The sequence below is a fragment of the Corticium candelabrum genome, chromosome 8 (genome assembly GCF_963422355.1).
Source record: "Corticium candelabrum chromosome 8, ooCorCand1.1, whole genome shotgun sequence".
NCBI lineage: Eukaryota > Metazoa > Porifera > Homoscleromorpha > Homosclerophorida > Plakinidae > Corticium > Corticium candelabrum.
The window spans coordinates 8,550,045-8,563,673 of record NC_085092.1 but is presented as its reverse complement, the minus strand read 5'-3'; the positions used below and the strand labels follow the sequence as shown (position 1 = coordinate 8,563,673).

At 38.3% G+C, this 13,629-nt stretch overlaps 4 protein-coding genes across 5 annotated transcripts in view; 2 read left to right on the top strand and 2 right to left on the bottom strand.

Annotated features, from left to right (window-relative positions):
* Nucleotides 1-43: 43 nt before the first annotated feature.
* On the top strand, nucleotides 44-4,381 carry LOC134183035 (tyrosine-protein phosphatase non-receptor type 13-like). Its single transcript, XM_062650480.1, has 19 exons — nucleotides 44-131; nucleotides 197-264; nucleotides 364-447; nucleotides 530-589; nucleotides 1,131-1,272; nucleotides 1,336-1,444; nucleotides 1,593-1,617; nucleotides 1,696-1,768; nucleotides 1,831-1,934; nucleotides 2,147-2,231; nucleotides 2,347-2,463; nucleotides 2,531-2,714; nucleotides 2,846-3,198; nucleotides 3,259-3,317; nucleotides 3,382-3,424; nucleotides 3,490-3,543; nucleotides 3,713-3,815; nucleotides 4,048-4,157; nucleotides 4,223-4,381. The coding sequence occupies exons 1-19, from the start codon at nucleotides 66-68 to the stop codon at nucleotides 4,271-4,273; spliced, it is 1,890 nt and encodes a 629-aa protein (XP_062506464.1). The 5' UTR covers nucleotides 44-65; the 3' UTR covers nucleotides 4,274-4,381.
* Nucleotides 4,382-4,449: 68 nt separating this feature from the next.
* Nucleotides 4,450-8,384, bottom strand: LOC134183057 (armadillo repeat-containing protein 1-like). Its single transcript, XM_062650502.1, has 11 exons — nucleotides 8,244-8,384; nucleotides 6,798-6,874; nucleotides 6,647-6,721; nucleotides 6,215-6,306; nucleotides 6,088-6,147; nucleotides 5,937-6,021; nucleotides 5,792-5,878; nucleotides 5,268-5,372; nucleotides 5,150-5,206; nucleotides 4,917-4,970; nucleotides 4,450-4,707 (listed from the first exon to the last, which is right to left on the bottom strand). The coding sequence occupies exons 2-11, from the start codon at nucleotides 6,870-6,872 to the stop codon at nucleotides 4,615-4,617; spliced, it is 783 nt and encodes a 260-aa protein (XP_062506486.1). The 5' UTR covers nucleotides 6,873-6,874; nucleotides 8,244-8,384; the 3' UTR covers nucleotides 4,450-4,614.
* On the top strand, nucleotides 6,987-9,473 carry LOC134183056 (mitochondrial fission regulator 1-like). 2 transcript variants are annotated; one of them, XM_062650501.1, is made up of 5 exons: nucleotides 6,987-7,092; nucleotides 7,148-7,261; nucleotides 7,706-7,874; nucleotides 8,261-8,636; nucleotides 8,752-9,473. In XM_062650501.1, the coding sequence occupies exons 1-5, from the start codon at nucleotides 7,033-7,035 to the stop codon at nucleotides 9,035-9,037; spliced, it is 1,005 nt and encodes a 334-aa protein (XP_062506485.1). In that variant the 5' UTR covers nucleotides 6,987-7,032; the 3' UTR covers nucleotides 9,038-9,473. The 2 variants fall into 2 exon arrangements, with proteins under 2 accessions (XP_062506485.1, XP_062506484.1); XM_062650500.1 differs by having other exon boundaries at nucleotides 7,706-7,901.
* Nucleotides 9,474-9,560: 87 nt separating this feature from the next.
* The window catches only part of LOC134183054 (ADP-ribosylation factor GTPase-activating protein 1-like), a 5,323-nt gene continuing 1,254 nt past the window's right edge, over nucleotides 9,561-13,629 (bottom strand). Inside the window, exons 5-14 of the mRNA XM_062650499.1 lie at nucleotides 13,087-13,226; nucleotides 12,954-13,022; nucleotides 12,712-12,794; nucleotides 12,032-12,069; nucleotides 11,889-11,945; nucleotides 11,758-11,814; nucleotides 11,368-11,568; nucleotides 11,119-11,293; nucleotides 10,614-10,943; nucleotides 9,561-9,821 (exon numbers count right to left, since the gene is read on the bottom strand). Coding sequence (XP_062506483.1) covers nucleotides 9,679-9,821; nucleotides 10,614-10,943; nucleotides 11,119-11,293; nucleotides 11,368-11,568; nucleotides 11,758-11,814; nucleotides 11,889-11,945; nucleotides 12,032-12,069; nucleotides 12,712-12,794; nucleotides 12,954-13,022; nucleotides 13,087-13,226 — 1,293 coding nt within the window. The 3' untranslated portion in view covers nucleotides 9,561-9,678. The remainder of the gene's footprint in view (nucleotides 9,822-10,613; nucleotides 10,944-11,118; nucleotides 11,294-11,367; nucleotides 11,569-11,757; nucleotides 11,815-11,888; nucleotides 11,946-12,031; nucleotides 12,070-12,711; nucleotides 12,795-12,953; nucleotides 13,023-13,086; nucleotides 13,227-13,629) is intronic.

Sequence of the window (13,629 nt, the reverse complement as noted above, 5' to 3'; positions counted from 1 at the left end):
GACGCTCCCGGATGCTTCACGTGAGGTACGGTAAATGCCCGGATTCTTTGCACGTGATTTAAAGTATGGATGACACGCCTGCTCCTCAGACTGTTGATAGAAGGCAGATTGCGCGTGATTTCAAGGCGAAGGTTGATTGTCTGCGTTCTGCATGATGTTGTCGCTAGAGGCAAACTGTGTGGCCGTTTGATTGCAGGTGAACAATTTGATAGACGATGAACGTGACAGAGCGATTGTATTTGAAGTGCTCAAAGACTATCAAACGTAATATATGTCACAATATTTGGAGAATTTCTGGACAGCTTTTGCAAGCGAGTGGGCGTGGTTAACTTAGCAGAGTTGCAAACTGTAAGTATTGTGTAGGACGCTTGCTGTTGACACGCTCGTCAAGTCGTTGAGAGAGATTCTGTGCATGCCCAAACGGTTGGAGCTATTCAAGCATATTAGGTAGATTTTCAGTTGCAATATATAACTTTGTATTATGTGTTGTGGTAATTAATTAATTAACTTAATGTGTTATGGGTATCAGAGCTTTGCTGCCACCTAAACATCACAAGCTTTATGATGATTTGTGTCCTGTTGTTCCGAGGTATGTTGTTATACGTATAGGAGAAAGAGACCAGACAGACAGCAGCTGCATGGTGATCGACAGACAGACAAATTGACATACATACATACATACATACATACATACATACATACATACATATATATACACACATACATACATACATACATACATACATAGTGATACATATATACATACATACATACATACATATACACACACATACATACATACATACATACATACATACATACATACATATACACACATACATACATACATACATACATACATATATACATATACACACATATACACACACATACATACATACATACATACATACATACATACATACATATGTAGTCTCGCGTAGCCAGACCGTTTCTAAATACTTCATATGTACATACACACTCCCGGGTTGAAGTTCTCATCTAAAATAAAAAGCCAAGGTCTTGGCTAAGAACTTCAACTCAGACTGGTACACAGGCAGACATGCAGAAGACAGATAAATTACAAATAGACGTGGTAGGTCTGCCATTTTAATTAATCTACTCTGCAGTGGTGATATTCGAACGGTCAAACTTCATCGCGTTGGTGACAAACCTCTCGGCTTTACAATTCGCGGCGGACGAGAATACAACACGGGCGTCTTTATCTCATCAGTTACTCCAAACTCCAAAGCGACTAAAGCCAACATGAAAGCAAGGAGAAATTATAATTTTGTAAGTGTGTGTACCAACTTAATAAAATATGTTGAATATTAGGTTGGAGATTGTGTGGTTCGCATCAATGGTTACAACATATCTGAGTTGACACACAACGAAGTTGTGCAATTTTTGAAAACGAAGAAATCACTTGCTCTAAAACTGAAATGTAATTGAGACATCATATACATATAAAATATTTTAAAAATAAAAAATAGAAAATAAATAAAAATTAAAAATTAAAATTAAAAATTAAAAATTAAAATTATATATCACATTCTCTTGTTCTAATTGCTAAGTGATTGTCTTTATTACAGCGGAAGGCTTATTGCCAGAAAAGAAGTGAGTGTTGTACGTGTGTTGTGTGACGCTTGCAAGACAAGTGATATGGACTTAAGATAGTAAAAAGATGCTTATTAGGTCTTCACAAGACCCAATAGAGTGGACAGTAGTCGAAAAGGAAGAAGTTCCGGTTGAGAAGAGAACTCGATCAGTGAGATGATTTAGTTGGGTGATGATGGAGGGATAGTAATACATAGTTGTTGGTTGTGGTAGGAGTCTGTTGTTGCAGAACTCGGATCACGAGATCCAACAGCTGTAAATGAGAGTGAAAAGAGAATTGTTGTACACAATATGGAGAATACTCCACTGGGTTGCACGTATGGATGTAGACAAACATGGACACACACACACACACACACACACACACACACACACACACACACACACACACACACACACACAGACAGACACGCACACACACACACACACACACACACACACACACACACACACACACACACACACACACACACACACACACACACACACAGTCTAGATCTTTAGCCAATGTTGTAATGTTTTGTTGTAGAATTCGAGGTGGCATTGAACACGACATGGGAATATTTGTAGCTGACGTGAATGAGGACTCAATGGCTGATGCAGTTGGACTGCAAGTAAGTGGACGCTTTTTGTTAGATTCGTTGCATTGTGTGTGTGTGTGTGTGTGTGTGTGTGTGTGTGTGTGTGTGTGTGTGTGTGTTTACAGTTTAAAATTTTGTGTTTGCATAGTCTGGCGATCAAATACTTTCTGTAAATGGCATCAGTTTTCTAAACATATCTCACGCAGAAGCAATCAAGGTCATAAGGTCCAGCTCATCATTGATTTTCAATGTGAAATCTGCAAACGTTTGTGATTCCTGATTCAGAATAGTTGACCATGCAACTCTAAACTAGATCAAAGTTTTGTGTTTAGGTCAACACGTTTGTGAAGCCTTTAGAACCTCTTGAGCCAGAAATTTCCAATCCCAACATCACGTTTAAAGCAGTAAGCGTCACTGACGACACTGAAATTCCACCATCACCAACAATTGAGACAAAACCTGCAGCTCAAGTGCCGACTGTCTTCAAAGCAGCACCAGGACTAGCTCCAGCATCAGGTATGAGGGCACATTATATCACGAAAAAGTGCGCGCACGTGCACACACACACACACACACACAACACGTAGACATGCATGCATGCACTTTTGTGTGAAGCGTATCGTCTGAAAATGCTGCTGTGCTTGTAGTATTTGTTGCTGATGGGTTACCTGACACAAGAGGCATGCGGATTGTTGACGTGAGCGTGCGTGACAGTTTCTACTCGATTGGTCTAGACGATGAAAGCAGACAGCAAAGTCGAAGAACATCAGAAGATAACGTTCACTCAACAACAGTCGCTCCTTGGCCTACTGCCACTCCTGGTGCTGCTCTCTTTCCTGTTGCTGTACCAACAGAAATTCCTGTCCCTGCTCCTCAGCTTCAACAGTTAGAAAACACAGGTGAGATGGATGGCATAGAACAAATTCTTGAGCCACCAGATTTTCCATTGGAAGAAGAGCCGGCGACTTCAGAAAACCAAAAGGAAATTCAAATTGTCAGTGTATGAACAGCTTGATTAGTAAATTGTACTCAGAATTACGTCAATATCATCTCATTGTAGCCAAAATCAAGTGGAGGGCAGGACACTGAAACGAAACAGTCTGGTGTGTTTGAAGTCAAGTATGAAGTCTCATGCACCATTTCTGTTGTATTACGCAAATTAACACAATTTGCAATGTATTAGACCTGATATAGTAGGAAACGATTTGAATAAGTTAGCACGTCAGGTCCGCTCATTGTTTCTGTGAGAGTTGCATGCTGCACCATGACCCAACTGATATCTCTGTTACAGATTGGTGATGATGTCATTCAAGGAGGACAATTGAAAAAAGTGACAGTGAAGAAGGTATAAGCAGACGTACCAGTAACCTTGGACACACACACACACACACACACACACACACACACACACACACACACACACACACACACACACACACACACACACACACACACACACACTTAGACATACATACACTGTGGTCTGAGGCTTATTGACAGTCTATTGTCATTAGGATGGTCCACTTGGTATCAGCATTCAAGGAGGAATGGACACTCGACATGGTGGTTGTATTCACATCAAATCCATTGACAGCAGCGGAGCAATTGCAAGACAAGGTCAGACACATGCCACAACTGTTTCTAATATGTAGTCAATTTTCTCATATAAACTTGACATCTTACACTTGTTATACCTTCTGCGCATGCGCAAGCGAGGTAAAGTAATTAAATTTTCTGTCTATCTATCCATCTGTCCATCTGTCTGTTCAATACATAAAGAAATTAAAATTTTTGTTAATTATAAAATTAAAACATAGATATTTAACAAATAAATTCGTGGTATTTTTAGGATGTCTGCATGTTGGAGATAAAGTGTTATTGGTTGAAAACAAGTCAATGGTTGCCGTCACTCACAGTGAGGCTGTTGGAATCCTCAAGAAAGCTGTGGAAATGGATAAAGTGAGACAACAAAACGTGTTGATCTGCTTTTTTTACATAACTGTATTGTCACTGAACGTGTGCAGGACACAATCAACATGATAGTTGCCATGGAAACAGCAGACAAGAAAAACTAAAATGACTATTTGAGTTAATTAATTAATTAATTAATACACAAATGTTGTTATTTGTATCTTGGGAATATTGACCATTAGGGGTGGCTGTCAATGATCCCACGCGTATGAATCAACTGTCGTTGGTATACATGCGTAGTGATACATTATAGTAACACACAACACACGCACACACGAGCTGTTATTCACAATATTCCATTTCCCTTCATCGGTATCTGTTATATCGTTATACCTCTACCCGACTACACACACTCACAGTTATTCTACAGAACAGTGTATATCAACTACTTTAATTGTGTCAATTGTTTATATGTCAGTCAATAGATGGACATACAGCATGTCAGTTACCAATAGAATGACTTTGCAAGAAACGAACCAACATTGGTGAACCAACTGCTGCCCTTCTTGCCTCTAACTTCATCGCCACGAGCGACAGCCTATAAGAGCACATACTACTGTAGTAATTGATATTAATAATGTGTACTCATCTAATGAATAATAATTTATTAGTGTGTGTGAGAGAGTGGCAGCTAGTGTTAACACAGCATTGTATGCATTGCATTTAAGCCTCTGTGTATATGGGTTCACACTAAAGAAATGGGAGAAGCTGGCTATAGCTAAAACTGTTAGGTATACTGTTGTTTACCATCTTTGATGTCTCTTCAGGTACTTCGTCATCCTCTGGCAAATAATCTGGAGGCTAAAGTAGACAACGTACATGTTATGTGTACATGGTTGTACACACACACAGACACACAGACACACACACACACACGCACACACACACACAAACAAACACAAACACTGTTGAAAAACACACACACATGCACGCGTGCGCACACACACACATGCACACATCATGTAGTGTCTCAAGATCACCTTATCTTTTGTCCCATCAGTGTGTACAGGTGGTTGTGCTCCAAATGACAAAGTAATCTAAAACAGTAAAGTTTGCATGATGTCACTCCTCTGCATGATGATGAGCATGAGATTCAACTTCTTCTCCTGTTTGTTTCTTCACGACTTGTTCTGCACTCATTATTTTAGATTTTGCAACAGCATCACACAGAGAAGCCACTTTTACATCATACCTCACACGAAGCTGAACAAACACAACACACACACACAGACACACATTACAATACATGCACACATAATGATCAAATTAGCAGAAATAAATTTCTTTGCTAAAGACACAAAGAAAGCAACACACACACACACACACACACACACACACACACACACACACACACACACACACACACACACACACAGAGAGAGTTAAACAACAAACATAACAAGCGGGCAGAGATACAGACAGACAGCTAAACAAATAGACAGACAGCCAGCTAGACAAACAGGCAGACACACAGAGAGACAGAGAGACAGACAGACAAACAGCTACACAACAGACAGACAGATATAGACAAGCAGCTAGACGACGGACGTACAGACAGACAGACAGACAGACAGGTAAGTCTGCATAATAAAATTTATCCCCAAAACAAATAGATTTGTTACTGTGCATCTCCTCCTGGCCATATTGAATGTAAAACTAATAACTCCTGGCAGCACAACAAACATCTCTTCCAAAATACGTTGACAGCTCTGCAGTACATATACAAATGTAAGAACAAACACATGCATATATACACATCCCATCTACCTCATCCGCTAATCCTTTGATTTGCAGAACAACAACACGAGCCTTTCGACTGTTTGATCCCGTTGCACGATGAGAAGCATCAGATCTGCAAAAAGGATCGATTGACGCCTTTACCTTAAAAGTTACCCAATTTTAACTTGATATCAATTACTTTGTCAGTTTATTGTAAACAGATGTTGCCAGTTGGACGGCCTTTGGATCACCACGGGAACTAAAATATTGTGCAAACTTGACAATCAATCATCCGAACAAGAATCGTAACTTGATGAAATTCTGACCTCTGCATGATTGTCTGGAGGCTAATAATCATTCCGAGCTCGTTCTTCATTGCATGCTGATTGGGCGAATGCTTGGCAAGATAATTTAATGCCTTCGAAACAACAGAAACCAAACTTGCCTTAATTAATCAATTGATATCAATAAACTGATTGCCTATTTATCATTTGCTATTGAGTCATCTTTATTTACATAATAATTATTTAATTAATTAAAATATAAAAATTAATGAAACTGCGCGGCCTTATATAGTCCACATTACAAATTAATATTAATAAACAAAACATTGTATTAATTTTTAACAAATAGAATAACTAAAAATGGTGTTTGATATAAACTTAATATTTTAATTTTATTATTTTATATCACACTTGCTCCTTTCATTAGAGACTAAATTTAATAAATTCGTAGGCGTGGCGACAACATGTTTTGACCTCCAGAGCTCTAACCACAACTCGAGGATCGTCGTTGTCAAGAAACAACACAAGACTTTGAAGGCTGCTCTGATCCTGAAAGAGAAAGATAGAATCAAGAGAAAACAAACGGACAGAAACGTTTTTTCTCGCTACACGAGACGTCTGTAACCTTGACAATAGTGTGTCGATTTTGAGGGTTAGCTGCCAAGTCTCTCAGATGCTCTACGACCGATAGAACTTCCATTCCTGTAGAACACAAACGGAACGACGTTTCAAACTCGCGCAGTCGCACGCAACGCACGCCTATTGGTCGAGTCTACAATCACGTGATTGTATGCTGTTTACTGATTGGTCATCAGTGTTTTGAACGTCACGCGACAGGCCATCCTGACAGCGAGACTGGCATGGATTTTCCAGCATTATTTCGTCTCATTCTCAGCTATCTGGGCATAGATCTAGACAATGTGAGTTACGTTTATTAAGTTTTTCGCATCTCGTCTGCACGTGCTGCTTCTACAGACTGGAAGCTCTTCTGCTCATCATACTCGTAAGCGATTCGCCTCTAGCGGAAGTTTGGTGAGATTCATTGCGTTCTATTTACCTCTACCAGCTGTGAGAAGGCCTTATGTCAACGTAAGCATTATAACAAATCAAATTAAAACAATTAATTGTATAATATAAATTAATTAATTATTTTAAGTAAATAGTATAATATAAATTAATTAATTATTTTAAAATTAATAGTATAATATAAATTAATTAATTATTTTAAAATTTATAGTATAATATAAATTAACTAATTATTTTAAAATTAATACACTAACACGACAACGTTTCTATACTAAGTATCCAGGGTAAACCACTCTATCTAAAATTGTCAATTAATTTGTTTTTGATATTAATTTTAGTTTAAAAATTAATTAATTATATTAAAATATAAATATATAATTTATTTTTAAATTAATAGTTTACACCGAAATGTTTCTATACTAACTAAGACTAAAGTATCCAGAGTAAACAGCTTTTTATCTAAATTGTCATTAATATTAATTTTTATTTTTTGATATTAACTTTTAGTTTGGTCAAGTTTGTCATGGGAGACAACAGTTTATGTCTTTTGCTGATGAAGATGGGCCTATGATATTTGCAAACGGATTCACTTCTAACGATTGTCAAGAGGTTGAGTTTTGTGATGACGACGATTCTGTGTGCAGTGAAGTCAGCACGATATTCTCTGTTAGCAGAAGTATGAAGTCTACTGAAATAAATTGTGGTATTGTAATTAAATGAGATAATTAATAAAATTGAATAAATTGATAAAAATTAATAAATTAATAAGAATTAATAAAAATTACTAAAGTAACAAAAATTAATAAAAATTAATAAATTAATAAAAATTAATAAAAATTAATAAAAATTAATAAATTAATAGTCAGTGAATTCATTTATAATCAGAAAGATTGAAATAAATTGTTCAGCGGTGTTCCACTCTCGTTATCAAACTGGTTGGTATTGTATTAATAAATTAATATAAAATAATAATAATAATCAAAACATGTTTATCACACATGTAAATACAATAGTCTAATGTATTTGAGAATTTTTTCCTACTAACTGAGTTTTTGATTGCAGCAGGCGCCTTTCGATCTTCATCTCCAACACCATCAACTATCAGTCAAGATCCTGAAGCGATGGCAAAAATCTCGGCTCTAGAAGATCAACTTGCTTGTCTTCGTCAGCAGATAGCTTTGATCATCACAACACAACAGCCGTCTCTTCCTTCTGTGATGGTGTGTACACCAGCTCCTCCTCCTCCTCCTCCTCCTCCTCCTCCTCCTCCTCCTCCAGTTGTAGCTCCTGCAGCACAAGTTTCCGTCATTGACATCATCAAGAGAAACAGAGAGCATCGCAAAGAGAAGGAGGAAGAGACAGACAACATGCCAGCACTGCCCAACATGGCAGACGTATTGAGAGACATGAATAAAGTCAAACTCAGAAGTGTAGCAAGGTAAGTTTAATATCAATATAATAAAGTTTTAAAAAATTCAATTATATTTATGGTCACTATTGATATTAACAACATAATATGGTATATAGTGATTACTGACTCGATGACTTTCTAGGTCACCCGGTGGGACTCCTTTACGTCAGCGACCTAGAGAAACACAAGGCAACGATCCGGCATCTTTAATTGCTGCAGCCTTGAAAAGAAAGTTTGCCCATCGTCACAATGAGTCACCAGACAAAGAAAATTCCCACAGCAACAGTCCTTGTTCTCCTCAATGGGACACTAAGTCTCCCACAAGTTTAGGAACGGTGCCATTTGGTCGCCATCTTCTCAACCCAATCAACAAAGGAAAGATGGGACAGACAGTTGCCAGGCAATCGCCGCTGAAACCTGTAAATTAGGGTTGCATGCTCGCTGTATAGAGTCTATAGACTGTGATTTTCAGGGCAGATTTAAGGACAGGGAATGTCGATGTAGCGATTGTTTTATAGCACAAGTTACAGTAGTGAATACCAATTTGAATAACATTGAGTTATGAGAGTTAAGAATATGTCTGTTCATCCATCCATCCATTCGTCTGTCTGTCTGTCTATTCATCTGTCCATCCATCCATCTGTCTGTCTATCTGTCTGTCCATCCATCCATCTGTCTGTCTGTCTGTATGTCCATCCATCTCTTTGTCTGTCTGTCTGTCCATCTATCTGTCTGTCTGTCCATCTATCTGTCTGTCTGTATGTCCATCCATCTGTCTGTCTGTCTGTCTGTCTGTATGTCTATCTATCTGTCTGTATGTCCATCCGTCTGTCTGTCTGTCTGTTTGTCCATCTGTCTGTCCATGAGGGTGCGTGCATGTACACAATGGTTTAGATTGAGTGAATCACCTTTAGTAGAAAGTTCAGTTAGGAAGCAATTCTTCAAGCAACCTTGCAGTCACAGAAATGTAGTAATCTTTTCAACGTAATTCGTACTAATAAGAATAGCCAATAATATAAATTCTTCCTGATTAGTAACTCTTAACGGCAAACTACAAAGTTAGTTAACATTAATCAGACTTTCCAGACTTGATATCAATATTTTCCCATTTTGCATCGTCCCATTCTGGGTTTGTCACGTCGTCACTTGCCTCTCCATGTTTGTCTCCTTCGTCCCAATTAATCAGATCAGACTTTACAACTCCCATCTCACCTGCAAATAGCAGCAAAAAGATGTTAATATTATTATTATTATTGTCAACACAACTTTATTAATATTAACTACTACAATACCGACAACACAATGCTACAACAATTGTAATTTTAAAAACTATGTCAAATAGAAAGAACAGCTACATGTACTGTATGCCTAGTCAAAAAAACAACATAGAATGGAACAGAAATGGCTGGTACATATGACGTGTAAATACCGAGTAGGCAGCATGAGGTTGTGTTGCAGCAATTTTAGATAGATTCATGACTTGCTCTATATACTCAGTGGTATAACAACTTTCTCCCAAACAACATCCAAATGCCATTTGCCAGTGGTACAGTAGTAATCTGAACATTGGTGGCCTTGAACATTTCCTCAGTTTGAGCTTTTGCTGTCGACTTGATTATTATTTTAAACTCTCAACAGAGCAAATAGTCTTTCCAAGGGGCATTCAATTGGACTCTGTCAGCCTCTTCCAGAAGAGTCTGGAAGAGCATGCCCTCTTCCAACTTCTAACCAGCACAGAGCTGGTACAAGAGGAGCGTGCTCTTCCAACCAGCAGCAGAGTTGGTAGAGTTGGTTCTTCCGACTATAGCGGCAGAGCTGTAGAAGTCGGAAATAAAGCGTGCACATGCAGCCTCTTCTGGAAGAGACTGGAAGAGCCCAATCGAATGCACCCCAATTCTGTGGTTTGATAGAACGAGAAACCTTCATGTACGTGTGTGCAACGATTGCTAAGATTCGAGTGCATGTTGTCTGCACATAAAGCCTCTCCATGCAGTTTCTTCTCACCTGCTGATTTCCTCTTCTGTTTTGTCTTGCTTTCATTCTTTGCTTCTTTGCTTCTCTCTTTTCTTTCTTCTCCATCTGTAGTCACCTCTTGCTTCCTTTCCTTTCTCTCTTCTTTTCTGCTGTGCTTTTTGATGCTTTTTGTTTCCTTCAGCTGCTGGTCGGTTTTCTTCCTGTTGGATGGTGCCCAGTCATCATTTAACCAGCTGTCTTTCTCCCAGTTATCAATATCAACCAATCCCTCATCTTTCTTATCAATCTGATTCTCAGTCTGTCGGCTGCTCTTACTATCTGTCCAATTGTCACTCCACTCATCCCCACCGCTCTGCCATTCTAGCAACACAAACAATATCTAACAGTTCAAATATAAACAACTTACTGTCTCATAAATACAACAAAATTGTTGACAAGCAAAGCGAGCCTCTCTCTTGTCATGTCAATGGAAGTCGTGATATCATATAATATATTACATTTATTTATTTATTTATATATTTTTTTTCTATCTCACCATTTTCTCCCCAATCAATAAGATCCCTGCCTGATGTCCTTGTTGTTGTTGTTGCTTGTTTTTCGCTTTGTCTTTCTACTTCTTCATCTTCCTCATTCTCTTCCTCTGAATTCTTTGGTTCATCTGTGAATATTTTTTGAAAATTGCTCCAACCCTTTGAGCTTGCAGATGCTACCTACGATACATACCAATGACACACATGTAGCAACACTAGCAATTCACTTGATAACATGCAAATTAACGGCAAACCTTAGAAGCAAAAAGTGACATTGATGATTGTACTGAGTCAAAGAATTTTCCATCATTAGCTTTAGTGGCCTCTCTTCTCGTGGTTACCTCATCACTGTCATCATCATCTTGGCTATCTCTGTCGTCATCTTGTTCATTGTCTTCATCCATCGTCTTTGACTTTGCCATTTTCTCTTTCATTTTTTCTTTCAAAGCAGCTGCCTGTTACAAATATCATGTGTTGTTCGTAACACACCACACACACACACACACACACACACACACACACACACACACACACACACACACACACACACACGTGCACACACACACACACACACACACACACACACGTGCACACACACACACACACACACACACACACACACACACACACACACACATATTCACTTTCATTGCTGTTGGTTTGAATACAGATTCATTCATTGTCTCTCCAAACTTCTGGGCCTTCAGTTAGAAACATAAAAATCAAAATCACACAATAAATAACAAACTTTCTGTTAATGTTATCATCTACTGACCTTTTCTGAGGCTGTAGATGCTAACTTCTGAGCTCCAATTGTAAACGAGTTCCAGCCCTTTAATATTTATTATTTATTATAATAAAATGTAAACACTGCAACTGCGACACAACGTCATGTCTAAAATGTAACAGACAACTTACGGATTTCATAGATGACCACGTGTTGTCAAAGAATTCATCTACAAAATATCAGATTTCATGATCAACCAACTATTTGTCTGTCTGTCTGTCTGTCTGTCTGTCTGTCTGTCTGTCTGTCTGTCACCCTAAAATCAGTTGCCAAAATCAGGCTATGCGGCAGAGATGCGAGACCAAAGAAAGATGGCAAAATATGGTCAACAACAATCCATATCAGAGTCCACCACATCATGTATCCAATTGGTTTTCGAGCACTTCGGCTTTTGGAGCCCTATAGCTGAAGAATATTTAAAAAGATCTCCAAGAAGTCGAAAGATGAACATGGAAGGAATAATGAAGCAGACTTTAGAGATAGATGGAGGAAGCAACTGTCTGTAGTTGTACAGTCTTGTAACTCTTGATTGATTTTTAAGAAGTTGTCAAAGTTGTCTAAGTCGTCTAAGTCATAGTGCAACTTCAATGACTTTACATATGATAGAGACATTCAACATTTTGTCCATTGGCTGTTATTGTTATGCATAAAGTTAGCAATTGTCATCAGTAGAGTAAGCGTTCAAATAAAACAATCTGTCTGTCTGTCTGTCTGTCTGTCTGTCCATGTTTAATTTGTCAGTCTAAATAACTAGTTCAACTATTTCATTCACTTGTTAGCCACGTCTGCAAGCTCATTCTTCTGTGTTTACCTGCAGTTGTTGATTTCTTTTTGTTCTCAATGTACGGATTTCCTATTCCTCCATATCGTCCTCCTTGACTAGGTGGAATGTCACTACGCATCATCATCAAAATTATCAATTACCATCTGCTGGCATATAATTGCATATCAAAGTTTAAAAAACAAAAATATTTTAATGTGTGTCTTTTATTTGGTTCTTTCTGTCCTGCAGTGTGCTAATTAAATAATATTCTATATGCTATGATGTCTTACTCGGGTCGTTTGGCATTTTCTTCCTGAATTCGTTTGAAGAAGTCGTCTCTCTGCTTAGTAATATCGTCACTACATACAGCACACTTCATGTGTAATATGCAACTGTCTGTGTGAATTTATTGGTATCACGTACCTTCCCATTGACATCGACACACTTGAAGTTGCTGTTGATGATGCCGATTCTTTTAGTTGAGAACGAATAGCAGGAGGATTCCAATGTCTGGCAGGTGACGTTGCCTCTACCCAGGTACGACCCTCAGACTCGGTCTCGATCTACATGTAAACATAAGTAAAACAAAATGCAATACAACAAGCGATCACATTCACACACACACACACACACACACACACACACACACACACACACACACACACACACACACACACACACACACACACACACACACACACACACACACACACACACATGCGCACACACAAATGCAGAAACAGACAGACAGACAAAGAGACAGTCAGAGAGACAGACACAGAGCTAATACAATCACTAAAAAGATTCTAATTCTAACTTCCAGTAATCATAATGACATAAATGAAAATGTAACTCAGTTTATGTAAACTCAAGCCAGTCTCTCCCCACTCCGCTGTTCCCCGGATTATCACTGTGGAGTGGGGAGAGACTTGTACCGGACTACCTTCAATTAACTTTGAAGAAGTC